Source organism: Emys orbicularis, chromosome 1 (assembly GCF_028017835.1).
Source record: "Emys orbicularis isolate rEmyOrb1 chromosome 1, rEmyOrb1.hap1, whole genome shotgun sequence".
Classification (NCBI taxonomy): Eukaryota; Metazoa; Chordata; order Testudines; family Emydidae; genus Emys; species Emys orbicularis.
Window position 1 is genome coordinate 216,579,128 of NC_088683.1, and position 22,801 is coordinate 216,601,928.

General features: G+C 40.4%; 1 protein-coding gene across 1 annotated transcript in view; it reads left to right on the top strand.

Annotated features, from left to right (window-relative positions):
- The window catches only part of CFAP47 (cilia and flagella associated protein 47), a 704,026-nt gene that overhangs the window by 466,385 nt on the left and 214,840 nt on the right, over positions 1 to 22,801 (top strand). The window contains exons 51-53 of the mRNA XM_065423211.1: positions 3,814 to 3,911; positions 17,258 to 17,433; positions 21,310 to 21,417. Coding sequence (XP_065279283.1) covers positions 3,814 to 3,911; positions 17,258 to 17,433; positions 21,310 to 21,417 — 382 coding nt within the window. The remainder of the gene's footprint in view (positions 1 to 3,813; positions 3,912 to 17,257; positions 17,434 to 21,309; positions 21,418 to 22,801) is intronic.

Sequence of the window (22,801 nt, forward strand, 5' to 3'; positions counted from 1 at the left end):
TGGGAATCTGGGTAACAAGCAAGAGGAATTGGATATTTTCACTGATGAGAAGAAGTTTAGTGTTAAGCCCTTGGCATAACAAACAGTATGAACCAAAGGCTGTGAATCATAGTAGGCCTGGCCTTAGCAAAATAGCCAAACACTAGGTATTAGCTAACCAAGTAAGCACATTCCTGACCTGAGAGGATGGTTCTAGAACACCCAGAGTTATCAAGTAACTACATAAACAAATTCCCAAGAGGTGGTACAAGAGCACACTGACCACTTGTAAGATAAGAATGGGATGACCGGATAATGGATGAGGATATTTTGTTCGAACTAGCAGGTACAAGGGTAGTAACTAGCAACATGTGGAATGTAATATGTAACTTGTTTGTATCAATGTATAAAAGGAGAACTCATAGAAGGGGCATCTTTATGCTAGCCTAGGGGACAGCTTAATGTTTTGCTGATTGAGCTGGTACCATTGTTATGAGCATACATGTATTAGTGTATCTGTAACCATTGAGCTGCGGTGCTAGTACCATGCTTCATCAACAATAAACCTTCTCCACTGAACCAAGCCTATGGTTTTTTTTTGTGAACAACATCAAGGTCTGGGGAATCAACACGCTGCACTTCCTTTTAAGAACAGCAGCACTAGCAACACACAGCAGTAATCACACCACAATCATGTCAGGGTCACCAGTGTTGTGAAGTGCAGATAATTGATAAGGGAAGCTAAAGACAGCATGGAAAAAATCTGTGGCTTCAGGCCTAAGAAAAATAAGAAGGATCTTAAATATATTAGGACGAAAAGAATTCCTAGCAATGGTATAAGACCGTTCCTAGATGGAGGTGGTAAAATTGTTAATAATGAAGCAGAAAAGCCACAAATGTTCAGTCAATATTCTTGTTATGTATTTGGAAAGAAGCAGGATGCTGAAATACTTTGCAGTACATTAGTAACCAAAGAGGGTATTAAACCTAATCGACTAGGCAACATTTTAAAATCAGCAGGCTAAGGTAACTTGCACCAGAGTCCTAAAACAGTAGGCTGAGAAGATTTCTGTCCCACTGATGTTAATTTGTAATACATCTTGGAATACCAGGGAAATTCCAGAAGACTGGAAAAGTGTTAATGTTGTACAAATATTCAGAAAGGCAGGTGGGATGACCTGGGTAAATACAGGCCAGTTAGCCAATCCCAGACAAATAATGGAAAAGCTAAACAGGATTCAATTGTAAAGAACAGAAAAATAATTAGACAGCAAGGGTTTATGAAAAAATAGGTCTTGTCAAACCTTATTTTATTCGTTGAGATGACAAGTTTGGTTGGTAAAAGTAACTACATCCATTTAATATATTTACACTTTTAGGAGGTATTTGTTATTCTGATTTAAAAAAAATTATCACTATGCAGTATTAATAGAGCACACTTTAAATGTATGAAGAACTTGCCAACTGAAACCTCTCAAAACGTAGTCAGAGGGGAATCCTAATAGAATAGGGATGTTTCTAATGGAGTTCCACAGGGATCAGTTCTAGACCCAGCATCATTCAACATTTTCATCAGTAATCTCAGCATAAATATAAAGTCACTGCTGATTAAATTTTTGATTGACATGAAGATTGGTCGAGTCCCTATCCCAAACTAGTCATGAGAACCAGGAGACATACAGAGCTATCTGGATTGCTCGGAAGCTGGGTCCCTTCAAACAAAACGTGTATTAGTGCATCCAAATGCAAACTTATACAGCAAGGAACAAGACATACCTACAGAATGGGGAACAGTATTGAAGAAAGCAGTGACTCTGAAAAGAATCTAGGGGTTGGAGTGGACAGGCAACTCGACATGAGCTCCTAGTGCAATGCTCTGGCAAAAAAGGCGAATGTGATCCTTTGATGTCTATACAGAGGAGTAGTGAGTAGGATTAGGACATTGATTTTGTCTACGCATATAGCATCGGTGAGACTTATACTGGATTGCTGCAGACCGTTCTGGTGTCGACATTTTAAAAAGGCTATTAAAAACTTGGAGAGTGCAGGAAAAGGCCATGAAAATGATGCAAGTAATGAAGAAAATGCCTGATAGTGAGAGATTTAAAGAGCTCAATATGTTTCATTTATTAAAAAAAAGAAAATTGGGTGATGACTTGATTACAGTGTATAAGTATATGTACCTTCACGGGATGAAAATACCAGCTACTAGAGAGCACTTTAAGCTTGTAGAGAAAGGCATAACAAGATCCAATGTCTGGAATCTGAAGGCAGAGACATTTCTATTAGAAATGAGGCACAAATTGTTAACAGTAAATGTGATTAACCATTGGGACAAATTACCAAGATAAGTGGTGGATTCTCCAACTCTTGATGGCTTCAGATTGAGACTGGATGCCTTTCTAGAAGATATCCTGTAGACAAACAAGTTAATGAGCTCAATATAGGGATGATTGGGGGAAGTTTAATGGCCTGAGATATACAGATCAGGCTAGCTTATCTGTTGGTCAGTTCTGGCCTTAAACTCCATGCATTTATAAAAACATCTTCATTGGGAAGTGTGGGCCTTTCTACTGCCAGGCACTTCAGATGCAGAGTTGGGGCAGTGCTTGACCTTGCTTGCAATAGTTAATGGAAGGATCCACTCTCCTGTTGCTGGCCCTAGTAGCATAGTACATTCCAAGCAGGATTTAACAAATCCACTTGCCCACTTAACAGTGATGAGCATCAAGCTTTCCTTGTAAATGTATTGTCCTTTTAATCCATCAATTTCTGCAGAATTTGTTCCTATTTCTTAAATCAAGTTTCTAATATTTATAGTTGCATATAGTTGCAAGTGACCTCTAATATCGGAAATGAGATAATCAATAAAGTTTTTTTCCCTCCTGATTGTGCAGGAAGTCAGCTTCCAAGACTCTGGTGCTGTTTGTTTCTCTTCTAGATAGCAGCAGAATCCCCTAATTCTCTCTCTTTGCTGCCTTCTGGACCATGTAGGAGGAGAGATACAAGAGATTTATATGTGATATAAACAGTCATATTTCAGAAAATAGGCCAAACTCTATTTAATGGGGTTTCGGAAGAATATTTTCCTATGGCCATTTTATTCCATAACTGCCTACTGCAGAGTTCCGTGCATCTTTCTCTGCAAAACGTAATACTGGCCATTGTCAGAGAAAGGAAACTGGCTAGATGGTTAGTCTGACCCAATATGGCAATTCCTATGGTAGAATGTTTTGATGCATACATTTGACAGTTGCTAATGTCTCTGATTTACACATAGTCACAAGACTTAAAACTAAGGTCACCTTGTTTGAAAACTTGATGCAAAATTTGATGCAACTGTGAAACAAAATATACTGTGTAGACTTTGCAAGGGAGGACTGTCCCTGCTAAGGTAAAAATTTTATTCTAAGTGGGTTTTTTTTTGTTCTTTAATACTTTTGTTTAATACTGTAGAACAGCCTTTTAATGCAAAGATTATTTTAATTATTCTTGGATTGTGATTAAGCAATGCACATATGCAGAAAATAGCTAAAAAGTGTCAGAGTAAGTTAATTTTTAAAAGTGATATTTCAGTTCAGATTGCATCTGTTAATCATATTATCAAATTGAATCTACAAGATAAAGTAACAAGGAATGCAATGGAGTGGCAATACTTACACTAGATTGTGATTTTCTTGAAATGATGCCTCAGTGCTAATTACAAGTATTAATAGGTGAAATCCTGGGCCCGCTTAAGTCAAAACTTCCACTGAGTTGAATGGGACTAAGATTTCACACATTGTCTCAAGAACGGATTTGTAAAAAACACTTTCTTCTATTTTGTTTACACAGGAGGAACTTCTTCATGTTGCAAAGTGTGGTTTTCCTTGGAGATTAATAGTGTACCTTGTGCACCTGAAAGAACCCTGGATGTGAAGTGTGCAGCTCTGGTAAGATACTGCAATGCCACAAAACTAAACCTTGAAAACTAACAGTATATATAACTTCCACTGTATGGAATATTGTACAAATTTATAGAGAGACCACACAAGTTCACCTTTTGGGCTAAAAATACCCAATATTCTGGGGCTTCATTTAAATTCAGTAATGTAAACTAAAAATAAGCTGTCGTTTGCTAACTTTAAACATTTATTTATAATCATTCATTAACTACCATCTTTCACACTCTCTCTCATGTGGTTTTTATTCTGCTGTAATCTGTTTCACACATTGGCACTCAGAGCTGGATTCAATAAAAAACTTCAACCAGCTTTTGTACTAGAGCTATACAGAACAGGAGAAATCTATTTTAGGTGCCTTCCACTTTTGCACAATGCACACTATTAATAAGCTTAGGCTTTCATGATTTTTTTTAAAATTGCTTAATCATTTTTTGGATTATTAGGTAAATATTTCCTTTAACCATCAAAAACATAATAAAACGTTGTTAATCAGCTTGGAAGAATTATTATACTGTTTCATTGAATAAAATGGCTTATATTTTATAAACCATTTAAATATGTAAAGCTTGAATCGTTCATTATTTAGCATTTCTGATATGATACTGAGATTAGCCTGCCTAGATTTATTTTTGTCGGCATTTTTTGCCTTTGAATTAGATATTTTAGTGTTGTGCTTTTGTTTTTCCATGGCTGATGTTTTTCTCAACTTCTTTAGAAGAATATTCATTTTATCATCTAGAAGTGCTATTTTCTGTTTGGTTTGTAAGCAAATGAGAAAAAATGGCTTTTGTAATGGATGCTGATGACTTCTATGAATAGAATAACAGTTACACTGCTTTGCTGCAGGAAGCTTTGCCTAGAAAAATATAGAACTGATACTATGGTTTGGCTTCATACAATTAGAATTCAGGTCCCCCCTCCCTCCCTGCCATACTCCCTTCTCCTGATTTGTTCTTTAAATAATTAGTATTTAGTCATTTCATTTCTGGGTACATGGTGACTTGCATCATGAATGCAGCACTTTAAAAATAAGCAAAAAGAACAGTTTCATATTATTTCCTAAGACAGTTTTGGGTCTTGAATGCATCGTGATTATAGGCAATGCAGAGATACACAAAATAGCTTGAAAAATAAAATGAATATTGGATGAGACTAGAAACTGTACTGTTGCTGGGTGGACTTAGCGATACAGATTGTGTAGCCCTCTGCAGGATGCAACTTAAAACAAAAGTTTTATAGTGACAATGAAGTCAACCATATGCTTTAATGAAGGAGTTGAAAAATAGTGCTACATGTGTCTTGCCTATGTACATTTTGTAAAATATTTTATAATGGCTTTAATCATTTATCACTTTTAGTGTTTGTCATTCTCCCTCTGAAGCATTCCATCCTGAATGTGAACTTGTCCATTGTTCAGTGGCAGAAAATGATTTTCATAGAATCTTGGAGAAGAAGGAGGAGGGTTGTAGTCAGGGTTGCTAGTGACTGAGTTGTGATGTCTGTGCCTCTCACCTTTTAAATTTAGACCTGTTTATTTAAAATGTTTACAGACCTTTCAGGCAGATTTAAGATTTTGGATCAAATCATGTGAGATTTGCAGTTTCACACTGTTGATACAGTAAAACAGACACCTTTTGGCTGAATGTCACTTTCAGATTTAAGATTCATCTGAACCCAAAATTCCAAGTGGAACTCAAGGTTTGTGTAGCCATATGGATCAAAACCAGTGAATCCCTGCGAAGTGAAGCCAATGAGTTTCATACAGTTCTAATTAGTTGCTCTTTTTCAGTTCTATTGGCTTGTCACTGCCAACAATAGTAAAATCCTGGTTTTGTCAATAAAGCAGGGGTAACTTGGATAACTCAGTGGAAGCAGACAAACTCAATAACAACCTGCCATTTTTACAGTCATTTTTCCAACCATAATCTCACTTCAGTGGGTTTAGTTATTCTTTATTTAAATAGGATGCTTAACAGATATTCTGCAGCTGGGGAAAAAAGTTATTGTTTTAATATGCAAAACTTTGCACTCCCTTGGCAGCTAGGGGGGGAAAAAACTGTTTAGGGAGAAGTGGGCAAAACATCCATTTTCTTTTTATGTGATTTCCATGTGCATTTCTTATGCAATTTTGAAAATGTTCTGTTAAAATATTAAAAGCCAATGAGTTGCTATAAGGGAAAAAAGAAAACTTTTTTACTATGTTGAGGGAGTTTAAAGGCTACACAATGCATTTGACAATGCAGCAGCAGGATAATAGTTCCACTAAATAAAAGAAGCTGTCTTACTCTTAATTCTTCATTATTTTGTAAAAACAATACAAACTTGCAACCAACAGCTTCACTATAGAATAAGAGGAGAGGCTGTCTTTCAGCCCAAGTTGTCCAGCTGCAGAAAATAAATCTGGCTTCCAGTCTGTACTAAATGTAGTTTTTATTTTTAAAATATGCGCTGCCAAATCCTGAGGTTGCTACTTAGTATTTTTTCATCAAAATTCTCCTTAACTTAAGCGGGAGTTTGCCTGAATAAGGATTCAGAAAAACCTAAATAAACACCTCAGAATTTGGCTCATAAATTAAATAAAGTAAATGAAATTAATTGTGAAGTGAAATCTTGCTCTCTTTGTATCCTAATGTTTACATACAGTGCCCTCCCTTTAATTTGTCCTAGTCCATCCCCACTACTTAAGTAGAAATAAGTGACTGATGTTATCTATATGACAACCATAAGACCTGTCTGATTAATACAACATTTAGCTGTAATCATCTTTTATTATTACTAACGAAAAATCAAGTCCAATTTTTGTGGGAGGTGCAGTATGCTATACCTCTCTAGCATCCCTTTAGGGAGAAGGGTGGGCAATGCTTCCTGTCTGAGTGCAGGGCACAGTCCTCAGTGCTGCTCAAGGTGTTGCGTGGCAGGGCAGGTGGGCAGGCAGAGAATTAAAGCAGTCCAAACAAAGTCAGCATGCTTCTGCAGCTTTCAGGAACCTAAAGAGAGGAAAAAGAAAATGGAAATGTACTGATCTTTCTCCTTTCTGAGAGGGCCTGGGCAGCCAAAGCTCTCAAGTCTTTTCCCTGAATGATAGCCAGAGGCTGGGGAGTTCTGCTCCTTCAGAGTGCCGCCCTGCACTGAGAGAGACCCTCCCTTTTAAAGATCCGCCCATCTCCAGGCTTGACAAGCCTCACAGGTGCACCAGGTTGAGGCTGATTGTGCCCAGAGGATCTCTTTAACCCCTTCCAGACTGGGGTTGGAATCTGCCCCACCACAGGGGGAACTGTCTGACAATAAATAGTTAGGAACAATTTTTTAAATACTAGATACGATATATGTGTTGTTAAGACACATTTTATATGGAAAATGTGAGTTAACTATTTCAAGAAATTATTCTCATCATCTTCCCTAGTAATAATTTTAGAACAATGCAGTATATTTACAACTGTATAATGAAAATTTGCAGAAATTACAAAATCCAAATTAGTATGTATGGTAATTGCTTAATAGATATTTTTCATTACTAAATACACATATGTATATGCATTTCTTAAAGGTTTATTTAAAGCTACACCTCTACCCCGATATAACACTGTCCTCGGGAGCCAAAAAAATCTTACTGCGTTATAGGTGAAACCATGTTATATCGAACTTGCTTTGATCTGCCGGAGTGCGCAGCCCCGCCCCCCCGGAGCGCTGCTTTACCGCGTTATATCCTAATTCATGTTATATCAGGCCGCATTATATCGGGGTAGAGGTGTACTTTAGAAATTGTTTTACCAGTTGAAAGTAAGTACTGGAAAATAAAACCATTGGTAGTATCTGAAACCAACTGAGAACATATGTTTCAGAAACAGAAACCTCTTGACATTTTCAGCCAGTGACATGTATTATGTAGTGTTGTTGTAGCCATGTCTGTCCTGTGATGTTAGAAAGACAAGGCGGGTGAGTTAATATCTTTTATTGAACCAACTCCTGTTGGTGAGAGAGGCAAGCTTTTGAGCCACACAGAGCTCTTCCTCAGATCCGGGATAGGTATTCCAAGCACCACAGCAAAATGCAAGGTCAAGGTCAAAATGCAAGGACCTGGCATTTTGCTGGGGTGCTGGGAGTACTGTTCCTAAACCTGAAGAAGAGCTCTGTGTGGCTTCAAAAGCTTGTCTCTCTCACTAAGTTGGTCCAATAAAAGATGCTACCTCACCCACCTTGTCTCCCCAGTGACATGTATTGTCAGACATCACAAGCACAGACAAAGAACATGTCAGATAATGTATAGTGGTGGATGAACATAAGAACATAAGAAAGGCCGTACTGGGTCAGACCAAAGGTCCATCTAGCCCAGTATCTGTCTACCGACAGTGGCCAATGCCAGGTGCCCCAGAGGGAGTGAACCTAACAGGCAATGATCAAGTGATCTCTCTCCTGCCATCCATCTCCATCCTCTGACGAACAGAGGCTAGGGACACCATTCTTACCCATCCTGGCTAATAGCCATTTATGGACTTAGCCACCATGAATTTATCCAGTCCCCTTTTAAACATTGTTATAGTCCTAGCCTTCACAACCTCCTCAGGTAAGGAGTTCCACAAGTTGACTGTGCGCTGCGTGAAGAAGAACTTCCTTTTATTTGTTTTAAACCTGCTGCCTATTAATTTCTTTTGGTGACCCCTAGTTCTTGTATTATGGGAATAAGTAAATAACTTTTCCTTATCCACTTTCTCAACATCACTCATGATTTTATATACCTCTATCATGTCCCCCCTTAGTCTTCTCTTTTCCAAACTGAAGAGTCCTAGCCTCTTTAATCTTTCCTCATATGGGACCCTCTCTAAACCCTTAATCATTTTAGTTGCTCTTTTCTGAACCTTTTCTAGTGCTAGAATATCTTTTTTGAGGTGAGGAGACCACATCTGTACACAGTATTCGAGATGTGGGCGAACCATGGATTTATATAAGGGCAATAATATATTCTCAGTCTTATTCTCTATCCCCTTTTTAATGATTCCTAACATCCTGTTTGCTTTTTTGACCGCCTCTGCACACTGCGTGGACATCTTTAGAGAACTATCCACGATGACGCCAAGATCTTTTTCCTGACTCGTTGTAGCTAAATTAGCCCCCATCATGTTGTATGTATAGTTGGGGTTATTTTTTCCAATGTGCATTACTTTACATTTATCCACATTAAATTTCATTTGCCATTTTGTTGCCCAATCACTTAGTTTTGTGAGATCTTTTTGAAGTTCTTCACAATCTGCTTTGGTCTTAACTATCTTGAGTAGTTTAGTATCATCTGCAAACTTTGCCACCTCACTGTTTACCCCTTTCTCCAGATCATTTATGAATAAATTGAATAAATTGGATGAACTTTCGATGAATGACTTAGCCACAGGTATAATATGTAGAAATCTAATAGCATCATATTTCCATCACTTGGTGAAGTCTCAGGTATATTGAAGTATAGTGCCACTGTTTTGTAGGTAATAGAGTTTAAGGTTGATTTTAAATCTTTTCTCAGTAGCTCCACATCCCTGAAGTTTCCAAGTAGGTATTCTTTCTGTGGGGTTGGATCAGAGTATCTTTCCTCAGTATTTATTTTGTCTTCTCCAGTGTAGGTTTTATTTTGTCCAGGTATTCCTCAGTTAACCTAGAGTATAGGTGGCAGGTGGTTTCACAATTGTTCTGATGAGATTCCAAGTTGGATGGGGGATATCATGAAGCAGGATTTGGTACACAAGCCACCCATAGGCTTCCTATAGAAAATAATACTTAATTCAAAGGACTGACAACAGTTCAAATGACAACAACTCTTCTGAGCTTTCATCATCAGCTAATACCTCAAAGGGTTTAAAATTTTGCATGGGCTCTGCCTCAGCTTTTGGTTCCTGGGAGCACAAAAGAATCAGAGACCATTTGTTTTCCTTCAGGATTTACAGCACATAAGCTAGGATTTTCATAGTAGCCTTGGGGAATTAGGCACCCAGTCCCATTAAATTTCAATGTGATTTGGAGATCTAACTCCTGTAGGCTTCTTTGAAAATCCCAACTATAGTAAGTATATATGGAGTTCAACCTGGTTAAGATACCTTGATCATAATAGTATAGTTAATCTTGTCTACTGCCATCACTCAAAGCATTCATACCTCTATATTTATCAAAAAGTATATGGGAGATGTTGTCCAAGTAACCATGGATAGGTTGAGTAGCCTTTGATGTTTGGGTTTTTAACACTGTAGAAGATCAGTCAGGTCCTTAGCCGCTTTGCCACCACAGTGCATTAAACCACCACCCCGACCAACAGATTTAGTGCTACAGTCTACAGACCCACAGCAGCCATGCCCCAGGCCCCTTATTGGCTGGGCAGACAGCATTCTTATTGGGTACCAGGACTATATAAAGACCCCAACAGGAAGACAAAACTGTCTGAGCAACAGACCATTGCCTTGCCTTGCCGCCTCACCCAACCCTATTTTGCTGCTCTGATGCCTCGCCTGACCCTGCCTTGCCACCTCACCCAACCTACCCTCCTTAACCCGCTGACCTAGTCCCTTGGTTTGGATCTTCCAGTTACTGACCCCTGCAAGAACTCCAACTATTGCTCCAGCCTGCCTCTTATACTGATTGACATCCCAGGTACCTGACCATCTGTTCACACTTGACTACTGCTCTACCCTGCCCCCTAGCGCACCTTGGCCACTGGGCATTACACACTCCTTATTCTGTATCTACTTTTCTCAAGATTGAGCTTTGAAATATAGGTATCAAAAGCATTATTCTACTAGTTAACCTTTTCCTGTTCCTTAATAGATATCATAAAAAAGCCAAAAATGGCGATTAAATAATTGAGCAGTTATCGGACGATTAGAAATTCAATTTCATTAAAAATTCCCATGTGACATTAAAAAAATTAGTTTTCTGTCTGACATTTAAAAATGTTAGGTGACTATTAAGAAGAGTTGCTAAATCCCATTAACCTTTCAAAGTTATTCACAGCACAACAGACTCCTATATCAAAAACTATGATATGGCATGTCTCCTTGAGGCTAATGCCTGGCCAGACCAACCCATTTCACTGACCCAATCTAGGAAGTGTCATTAAGGATCCTTCATTGTTTTTTGTTTTCCTTTCAGAATGAAACAAGATTTCTCATTCATACCATGAAATACTATTATTCCTATTACAAATTGTGGCAATGTATCTTGAATTGCTAGACAATATGTAATTTGTGTTTGTAAAAGCTACGGTTAAGATAGGAGATTGCCCCTTTCCATTTTACCAGGGAAGGGATGGGGTGTTTGATTAGTCTGGCAGGGGAATGGCCACTCCTTGGGTCCTGGTTGAAGATGAGGTTGTGTGTTCTGGCACCAGGGCTGCCCACTACTTTTCCTCTTCTCCTGCTTGGAACATGCATGGGGAGTATGTACAGGCAGCGGCTGGAGCTGGGGAGAGCATATTGGAGTCTCTACCTCTGTGTCAACCATTGGCCAATACAGGGAGTGTGAGGGAACTGATAGGTTCCAGCTATTTCCCTCCTCACGTGCATAAGCATTTCTCGGTACACAGCAGCCACTCTTGCTGGTGACTGCTACCTTGCCAGCCCTGCCATGTAGATGGTATAGTTATCAAGAGCTGGGTTTCCTCTAACCTGATCACCTATGTGGGCCAGAAAGGATTTCTTTTTCTTTTTCCAAGATAGGCAGCGTGTCTGGGTTTTTTCACTTTCTTCACACCAAGCTGGAATCAGATTGGGTGGAGATAGCATTCACCCCTCAAAAATGGGGATGAAGAAGATAATAAATGTCAGTAAATACTGTTGCAGCTTGCAGCCAATGTCCAGCATGGGTAAGAGGCTTCAAGGGGCCAGCTGCTGTGATTGACCTTAGTGTGGGATCCAGGAAGGAGTGGTAAACCCTGTTAGTCTCTGTGGCATGAGAAGTCTTAAGTCTTTCCAGACAGAGCTTTCCCTTGTTTGTACCCTCATTCCTCCTCATCAAGGAAGGGTGGTGGGATTGAGTAGAGTGTTGAATCATGGATTGAGTAGTGGGGATGTTGGCTAAGGAAGCCAACTCTCATTCCTTGGTTGTATAACGTGAGGCCATTTTAGCCAACTAAGGACCCAATTAGTGTCTGGTAGTTTGCAAGAGGGTAAGTCAACTCACCTCCTCTGCCTCACTAATCTTAACATTAGTAAAGTTGCAGCCTGTAGCTGTAAATGTATTTATCTTTCTAGGCTTCATTTTTTGCTGTGGTCATCATGAAGGCAGTAGATTCAAATTCCAGCAGTCTTTTGTCAATCGTCTGGATCCATCACAATCTGAGGAACAAACAGCTGACACTGTTGGTCTTAGACAGCATGTGGGGGGTGGGAGTCATCCTCCCAGAAGGGCAGCTCTGTTGTTTTCATCACCATCCTCCACTGGGGATACTTTTAATGGAAAGAGGCTTTAATTTATAAGCCAGGTTTCTATAACAGGGTCACCAGCAGAGGTTGCCCAAGAGATGCACTGAATTGGCTCATTGAGGTACTCAGACAATGCCCCCCTTTTCTCACCAACACTGCTCACTGCTGGGTGTCTGCTCTGGCTGTAGGCCATTTGTGGCACCATGTGCCATCACGATCCCACCCCAAGAGAATTGTTAGCCTCCAGGAACCACAGCATTGGTTACTTCAGCAAAAGCTTGCATAACCTGGAACTGAACTATACCACTAGATATGGAGAATTTGAAGGCTTTCTATAATCATAGCAATTTTAAAGCAGATCAAACATCAGTTTAAACTCTTGACATTGTTTTTGAATAACTTTGCTTCATATAATTATATTATTGTTATTCTCTGATTATAGGTATAAAGCATATAATTATGGATGTATTTTATACTAATGCTTATAATTATATACTCTGTAAATCAGAAACATTACTTCATAACTGTGGCATATTATTTTCCCATAAACCCTAAAGTAAATGAGAATGTGAAAGCTGTTCTTGAAAACGGAGTAACTTGAAGTTATGAACCATATCCTAAGCTTGAGTTTTAAAAGTATGCTTTCATAACAATTGGTAGCATAAAAAGTAATGTTCTGTGAAAGAACCATGGCGGCATTCTTCCTGGAAGAAAATAAAATTTGGGAAGGTTATAATTATTAATCACTTTAACTAAAAGCAGTTTGGCAAATAAATCAGACCAGAACATCTTTACAGATCTCATAAAATGGTAGTTATCAAAAAGGAGGATGAATGACTAGAGTTTGAATGAAATTTGTTGATAAATACATAGAAGCTGAAAAAAACAAACAAAAAACAAAAAAAACCTAACAACCCATATTAATCAATTATGTGGTGCAACACAAAGGGGGCTAATGTAGATCATGAAATGCCAGTGAGACTACAGCTGAATTTGGCAAGAGACTATTAAACAATAATCAGAAGGTGGTTCATATTTTGCTACATGAGTGGTCATATTTGTGAAAAAATAGTTGTCAGATGTGTGGAGAAAGAGAGCAAATATATTATTATACTAGTTTGTCACTTAATCTGTAGCTGGTATTCCTAGATCTCGGCTTTTAGTAAGTTCAAGGCATCAGAGCAACAGTATTATTGCTAAGCTTCTACATTTGAGTCCAAAGCCAAAAATGTAAATGTGAGGAGAAAGAGAGTAAACATTTTAGAAGGTTTTCTAAAACCTGCTAATTAGTTATATGGAATTTAGAAACATATTTTTCTAAATTAAGTGTAAAAACAACAACTGTTGAAATAAAGGGCTAAATTCTCATATCAATTACATTGATGTAAATCCAGAGTAATTCAATTTTAATTAATCGAGTTACTCTGGATATGTCTGTCTGTTTGAGAGCAAATTTGGATGTAGTATACATTATTATTTTTAATGTAATGAGAATGAGGTTAATTTATATTGTCTTCATAGTCTCACTGTTACTATTTCTTCTCATCTTAATAACTATGCTGAGCAAGCAGTTTTGGAAACTTGTTATTCAGCAAAATTCTGGATAGAGAGCCAGAAGTTTTACATACTGTCTTACAGAAAGTCACTTGTGTTTCATTTTAATTTAATTTTATTTTATTTTCTATACTTCACAGTAAGTGTAAAATAAATTATTATAGTATATAATTTACTCAGAATATGTACAGTGGTATGCTGTGATAGTTCTGGTTAGGGTTTTGTTGTTGTTGTTGTTGTTTTTTGGGGGGGGGCGGTTACACTGAAGTACTTACCCTTTAAGAATGTAGCACAGGATTTGATCCTGCAAATTGGTGTATTCTGTGGTCCCACCCCACCTCATTTTAGAGTCTAGCCTGACCTCCTGTGTAAGAAAGGCCATAGAACTTTCCCAAAATAATTCCTAGAGCATATCTTTTAGAAAAAATATCCAATCTTGATTTAAAAATTGTCAGTGAGGAAGAATCCAACATGTCTATTGGTAAATTGTTCCAATGGCTAATTAACTTTGCTGTTAAAAATTTACACCTTATTGCCGGTATGAGTTAGTCTAGCTTCAACTTCCAGCCTTTGGATTGTGTTATGCCTTTCTCTGCTAGATTGAAGAGCCCATTATTAAATATTTGTTCCCCATGTAGATACTTATAGACTGCAATTGAGTTGCCCCTTACCCTTCTCTTTGCCAAGCTGACTAGATTTAGCTCTGAGTCTATCACTATAAGGCATGTTTCCCAATTCTCTAGTCATTCTTGTGACTGTTCTCTGAACCTTCTCCAATATATCAACATCATTCTTGAATTGTGGGCACTAGAACTGGACACAGTATTCCAGCAGCAGTCACATGAATGCCAAATACAGAGATAAATTAACCTCTCTACTCCTTCTCAAGATTCCCCTGTTTATGCATTCCAGGATTGTATTAGCCTTTTTGGCCCACAGCGTCACACTGGGAGCTCACGTTCAGCTGATTATCCACCATGACCCCCAAATCATTTTAGAGTCACTGCTTTCCAAGGTAGAGTCCCCCATTCTGAAGTATGGACTACAGTCTTTGTTCCTAGATATACACATTTATATTTAAATATATTAAGAAGCATATTGTTTGCTTGAGCCCAGTTTCCCAAGTGATCTAGATCGCTCTGAATCTGTGACCTGTCCTCTTCATTATTTACCATGCCTCTAATTTTTTCATCATCTGCAAACTGATTTTATGTTTTCTTCTAGGTCACTGATAAAAATATTCCCTCAAAACATAAAAACAAATTGAACAACCACCTGTAAGTCTAACTAAAGTATTATAAGTCTGGCTGGAAATTGCTGCTGCTTTAGCTCTTTTGTTTCTCCTCTGGTGGGTATTGCCCTGGGCCTGTTGTTTGAGAAACACCTGTTTCAATGTGTAGATGGAAATCTTGTAGTTCTTCCTGGTACTATGCCTCCACATAAAGGGCTAGGTGCAAAAGTCATGCATTTGAAGAATCACTCTAGAAATTTATAATATACATACATACTAAAGATGCCAGTGGAACTGCTCTCATGACCATCCCTGTAATAACAAACCTGTGAGTGTGAGAGTCGTCCATGCACACAATGGAGGGGGAGGTGTTTAGTATGGAACAGGTTTCTGTTGTAAGTTTCTAAGGAAATACTATAAATTATTTTGAATAAAATTATTTAAATTTTTTTGACAGTTTCTTTTTAGACAGGCATTCAAGTATTTCCCTTTTGTTATAAAGATATTTCTTAAACGCAAACATACACGTGCCTTTATAGTGCTTTGTTTTGAAGCCCTTAGCAATAAAATAGCAAATACATTTAGAAATTTGTTTAAACCACTAAAAACTATTAATCTGAGCTTTAAAGTATTTTATTGCAAATTTAAATTGCATCTTCCTGATGCAAGGCACTTGAATGATTTGAACTGTTGGTGTAATCCTACCATCTGTAGAATGTTAAATTCATTTTATGTGTGTTCAACTCCAGCAGCCATTTTTTGTAAATGTAAAGGAATGTATTAAATTATAGGCAAGTGCAATGTAGGGATAAGCAGCTGAGAGTGGGATGTAAAATATTTCATGCTAAAATTTTACTATCTTTTCATTTTCTCAGATATTTTGTTCTGTTTTTGTCTTATTTCATATTAAGGTAGGATTCCAATTTTTGTACTTCAAGCTGTGGGCCAGATTCTGTTCTGAGAGTCACATTGTCTTATGTACAAAAAAGAGAATGTGCTGCACATTGACAGCCTTTGGTTGGAGAACGACAGAAAATAGGAACATGTTTTTTATGAGCGAGAGCAGTACTAGAAAAAGGGACATGGTTTGGAGAAAGTGTGTGCGATACATGTAAAAACCAGCAAAGAGTGGACCTCTTTGAATAAAATACTCCATCCCTACCCAGATGAAATATTTCATCTTTGATGTAGAATAAAGCTTGTGTATAAAGTACATAGGGCCAAACTTACTATTTGCTCATTTGTGGCTTAGCCATGACCCCTGAAGATACTTGAAATAAGATGAAGTGCATTGTTGCAGAGCTCCAAAAGCAGCCCAAGAGGGAAACATAACAGTTCTGTGGAATCTGCTTCCTCTCCTGGACTTCTAGTCATGTTGTAGGTATCCAATACAGGGGTGTAAATGTAGATCTATCCAGGCCACAGTTTGTCTCCATCTTGGTTTTGGTATCATTATATATTATTTAGTTTTGGTAGTTCCCATGATATGCTATGTGCTTTCTGGACATTTGAGAAAGGATACTCTTTGCCCGAAGAGTTCACAGTTGAAAGATAGACAAGAAAATAGGGGTTAAAGAAGAGAGATAGCAAAGTGGGGTTGGATTTTAGTTTTTTACCATGTAAAGCATTATGATGGGACTTAAAAATGAAGAGGGAGGAGCCTTGCAGAAACCTTGCAAGTGACCTTGAGAGGTCACTTGGGGCTGCACTAGCTCTCTCTGCAATGATAGGGTGCTGGCTAGCTTTATAATGTAAGACGGGCCTTGGTAGACTACATGGCATATTGGCGGGGAGGGTTGGCTGGAGAGTTTGATAACCCCTGATTACTAGATGGAACTAGGGTGACCAGACAGCAAATGTGAAAAATCGGGACTGGGGTGGGGGGTAATAGGAGCCTATATAAGAAAAAGACCCAAAAATCGAGACTGTCCCTTTAAAATCAGGACATCTGGTCACCCTAGATGGAACAAGAAGTGACTTATGATTGGGCGATTGGCTACTGCTGCCTCTTGGTGCATTTACACTATGTTAATTTATCAAATTAAATATGGCCTATGTGCCATTCAGTTCAATTAATGTAGAAGCATCTTCCTTACATCATCTTTAACAAACTTTGACAGTGAAAGTCCTATAATTCATTCATTTTGTGTTTCTAGGATACCATTGGCATTGAAATTCCCATCACTAATCCTACACCTGAAACTCTACAGTTAGATGTAGTGTTAATGGGTGCTGCACTTAGTGGAGAAACAATTCTTGTTCTTCAGCCAAAAGAAACTCTGTCCTATGAAGTAAAATATTCCCCAGCTAGTACTGGCACTTCAGAAGGAAGGTAAGATGCAGAATGTTAACATGTATATGTGCTTTATAATATTCAGTAAAAATATTGTCACTAGACCCTACAATAACTCCTTGACCCTAGAATGTTACTTAGAAATATTTTGTGTTCTCTGTATTACTTTTTTAACATTAGATATATTCTACACACACCTGCCAGTTTCTTTGAATAATTCTGATGGCTGATGGCAATTCTTTGATGGATATCACTTGAGTTGTGTGTACATTTTCTTATGATATTACTTTAATATCAGAAAATCTATCTCAAAATATGGACTTCACATGAATTGTTAATTTTGTCACTTGCCATAAAAGGAGTGACCTGGAGTCATCTTTCTGCAGAAAGGGAACTAAACTAAAATTACTTCACTAAACACAGGTGAACAGGGCCGGCTCCAGGCACCAGGCAACCAAGCTGGTGCTTGGGGCGGCACCTGGAGGGGGGCGGCGCGGCGCTCGGGCCGCCGGGGAGAGCGGGGCCACAGCCGGGCTCGCCGCCCTCCCCCCGGCGCTCTGGCCGCCCTCCCCCCCGCGCCCTCCCCCCCGCTGCCGGGGGGAGAGCGGCAGAGCCCTGCGCTCTGGCCGCCGGGGGGAGAGCTGAGCCCCAGCCGGGGCTCGCCGCCCTCTCGCCGCCCTGCCCCCGGCGCTCTGGCCGCCGGGGGGAGAGCCGAGCCCCCGCCGGGGCTCGCCGCCCTGCCCCCGGCGCTCTGGCCGCCTGGGGGGGGGGGGGAGCCGAGCCCCCGCCGGGGCTCGCCGCCCTCCTCCCAGGGCTCCGGCCGCCCTCCCCTCCGGCGGCAGGCCGGGGGGCGCGTCCCGCCGGGAAGGAGCCGCAGCCGCAAGCGGGAGGGAGAGGCGCGGGGCTCCCCGGCAGCAGCAGAGATTCGGCCCACGCCCCCGCGCTGCCCACTGGGCCCCTGCCCGCTCCGCCTGGACCCACCACGCTGCCCCACGGGCTGCAGGGCTGGAGCAGCCTCTGGGCTGCGCTCCCGGCCCCAGTGTGCAGCGGCCCGGGCAGAAGCCCTCTGGTGCGGGGGGAGAGCGGAGCCCCCGCCGGGGCTCGCCACCCTCGCCCCGGGGCTCCGGCCGCCCTGCCCCCGGCCGCCGGGGGGAGAGCGGAGCCCCCGCCGGGGCTCGCCACCCTCGCCCCGGGGCTCCGGCCGCCCTCCCCCCGGCGGGAGAGCGGAGCCCCCGCCGGTGCTCCCCGCCCCCCAGGCTCCGCCCCCCCCCGCGGGGTGGGGGGGGGCGGCCGGAGGCTTTTTTGCCTGGGGCGGCAAAAAAGCCAGAGCCGGCCCTGCAGGTGAAGAACCCTTTATCAGTCTTCATGAAAATCTATTTAGCTTGAGAAATCTCCATTAATTAGAAATGATCTTCTTAATGAATATGGAGAAGATTTAAATTAAAGATGTTTCACCACATTGGAAACTCAGAAGAGTCTGTACAGTATGATAATTACCAGTGATAAGACTGATGACCTTTTGGTCTTGGCTGCCACTGATCATAGTTCTCAGCTGAACTAGTAAAGGCAGGCTGCTGAACACTGCAGAATTGTAAGAGTTTTTCTCAGGGCATTGTTAATTAAGCATTAGTTGGCTGAAGTTCACCAAAATAAGCAGTCCCAAAAGCAATTGTTCAATCTGTTCTTATTGATTTTCCCAAGAACAGAATACTGCCAAGTATTATTGCACTACAGCTTTCAGAGGCTATAGTTTTATAGAAATGACCACTGTTAACATTCTAGTAAAATTTTCAGAGACAAGATACAGAACTGATAATTTCTGAAAGCTGAGAATAAAAATATACTTTATTTTGCTGTGTCAGAATACTCTGGTGTAGTATTTTTTCAAATTCATAATTTTCAGATAACAAGATAAGATACGTGCTTTTAACTTGACAGATCTATGGGGCAGTTCTTGGTTTCAGCTGATCTGCAGCATGCAGGCCAAGGGGGCATGTGCAAAGGTGGTGTAACTTTTGCACTACCCTGATCCTGTTGTAGCTCTGTGCAAAGCTGGTCTCCCTGTGTCATGCTAGAGCAGGGGTCGGCAACTTTCGGCACGCGGCTCGCCAGGGTAAGCACCCTAGCGGGCCGGGCCAGTTTATTTACCTGCTGACGTGGCAGGTTCGGCCGATCACGGCCCCCACTCGCCGCGGTTCGCCGTCCCGGGCCAATGGGGGTGGCGGGAATCTGCAGCCAGCACATCCCTTGGCCCGTGCCGCTTCTCGCCACCCCCATTGGCCCGGGATGGCGAACCGCGGCCAGTGGGGGCCGCGATCAGCCGAACCTGCCGCGTCAGCAGGTAAATAAACTGGCCCGGCCCGCTAGGGTGCTTACCCTGGCGAGCCGCGTGCCGAACGTTGCCGACCCCTGTGCTAGAGCAACCTGAGGTCTGCCCTAAATTAAATCACTGACAAACAGCTCTGAGGGTCTGAAAATGCAGTCAGAAATTGGCATGGCAAGTGCAGCCAGGCTACTGCCTCTTTACCATGTTTATGCCAGCAACTGGGGGGTGGAGGGAAAGCTCAGTGGTTTGCTAAATCCAGGATTGTGAGTTCAATCCTCAAGGAGGCCACTTAGGGATTTGGGGTAAAATCAGTACTTGGTCCTGCTAGTGAAGGCAGGGGGCTGGACTTGATGACCTTTCAGGGTCCCTTCCAGTTCTATGAGATAGGTACATATATATATATATATATATATATATATATGTACCTATCAGGGGTCAGCAACGTTTGGCACGCGGCTCGCCAGGGTAAGCACCCTGGCGGGCCGGGCCAGTTTTATTTACCTGCTGATGTGGCAGGTTTGGCCGATCACGGCCCCCACTGGCCGTGGTTTGCCGTCCCGGGCCAATGGGGGCGGCGGGAAGCGGCGCGGGTGAGCGATGTGCTGGCACGCGGCTCGCCAGGGTAAGATATATATAAAAATCCCTTATGGTGGCTCTGCTATCATCTTTACACTTGAGTAATCTTCCCCAGCCAGTTAATGCGGAGTTCAAAGCCAGTTTATGCTAGGGGTGCAGTGTAAAGTGGCCACAGTGAACAGTCTGCCTCATAGTTTCTATAAAGGCATAAATCAGAACTCATGTCTCTTTGTTTTAAACAGGAGCTGATCCTTCATGCAGCTCAGGTTTGCACGTTGTATTTTTAGCTATGTTGGAATAGTTTAATGTGTTTACTGTAATTTTATTTAACTTATTTTTGTGATTCTCCTGGCCACAAAATGAGAAATAGAAAAACAAATCTGTAATAAGAATGGAATGTGTTAAAATGCCTGCCACAAAAATACACTACTCTAAGTATCTCACATAGCAACAAATAACTTTCAATCCTGACAAGATTTGATTGTAGAATAATGAATACGCCATTGAAACATATCCATTTGTCATGTTCTTATAGATGCTTCAGTTTTGATCTCTTAGTTTTTAAAAGTATTTTCCTTTTAAAATGGAATAATGATGTCTCCCTATTTTATTTTTTAGATGATATAGCAGGTCTCCAAACATCTAGTAGCAAACTGCTGTGACATTTGAATTAAATTAAAATTTTCTCCTATAAGTTCAAGTTGGAAATGTATTCTAGTTTTTCTGCTTTTAATATAAAAACTGCCATTATTCAACTGAAAAGTTAAGAAAGATGAAGGCTGTTGATTGCCCATGGATCTCCGTAAAGATCACTGTTCATTTGTGATGGGTATATCCAGATGCTACCGTATCTATGGAGCTGTATAGGACTCTTAGTGGAAAATTCTACTAGTTATCAAAGGGGTCACTTTGTTGAACTCATTTTTTCTAAAATTGTAATTTGTGCTTTTATCAATCTGGACATTATACAAAAACACATCTCAGGTGAAACTTGTTTATCTCTCTGTCTTCAGTATTATATTCCAGTCGGAGATGGTTGGGGAGTTTTGGTATGCACTGAAGCTGACTTCAGAGAAACCATTGCCAACTACATTACCTGAAATAGAATGTGAGCTTGGAAAGTAAGTACAGCATCAATTTAATTTGTTCCTTGGTATCAATACCTAATATAAAACATACAAACAAGTACGCATTCTGGAATTATAGCAGATTACATCTAGATCTAGTTATACAGATGTACATGTACCATATTATTATTATTTGCGTTACCATAGCACCTAGCTGCCCTAGTAATAAGAGTCAAACTTGTACAGTCAGGATCTTCACAGATTGTGTCTTTAATATATTATGATACATATTGAATTCTGCTTGTGGAAGGGTAATTTAATTGGAATTAAACTAATTAGAGGCCTCTATAAATTTCTCTTAAACAGCTGCAGAATTTAGTAGCAAGTTATCCATATGGTAGCCTTTTTCTTACTTAAATTGAATTTAGTAATTTTGAATTAAACTACCTTGTGTTCAGCTCCTGTTGCTACAGTTTCAAGCTCAAGAGAGTGAATATCACCTCTGGTGCTTTTCTCAATTTTGCAGACTCCAGGAACACACAAAGGCCAAGGATAGTGACCGCAGACACAACCACAAATACAAAGTCTTATCTGTACTACAAGTTTTATTGAAACAACAAGTAAAGTTAAAATTACCCATGCATGTATAAATCCTACAAAAACTCATGCAATGCCTAAGACTAGTCATACTCACATCCTCAAATATATTTTAGGGTCTGATGGATATCTCAACAGATGATCATCGATAGAGGGATGGTTCCTGCTCGGGTTTCACTTGGGGTCTTCCCACTTTTGCCCAACCAGGGTACTTCTTTTACATTGTTATTCTGATCATGCTGCACACCTTATTCATATGCATGAGTGTTTCAACTCTCTTTTCCTTATGTGTACTTCCACATCCCATAAATATTGCCCTTTTTTCATAGCTTGTTCCTTAGTTCCCTTTATCCTCATTAGCATCTACTCACAACATGCATCCATGGTAACCTGCAGTCAAAGCAGGACATTCCATGATGTTACAGTTAGGTGTCTTGTGTCTTGGAAAGTACTTTGTGGTATGGTGCAGTCTTTTTTTTCGTAACATCACCCATAACATCATCTTTTACAGTAATCTTGCAACCTTACTGTCACAGGGTTATTATTAAGTCACCCTCTCATGTCAAGCATTCTAAAACTACAGCCTAGTATGTCAAGTATCAGAGGGGTAGCCGTGTTAGTCTGAATCTGTAAAAAGCAACAGAGGGTCCTGTGGCACCTTTAAGACTAACAGAAGTATTGGGAGCATAAGCTTTCGTGGGTAAGAACCTCACTTCTTCAGATGCAAGTAATGGAAATCTCCAGAGGCAGGTATAAATCAGCCTAGTATGGTTATGTTAAAATCTTCGAGCGCTCAGCCTGTAGGCCTTGCATTCCAGCCATGCTTTACTTATATACCTAA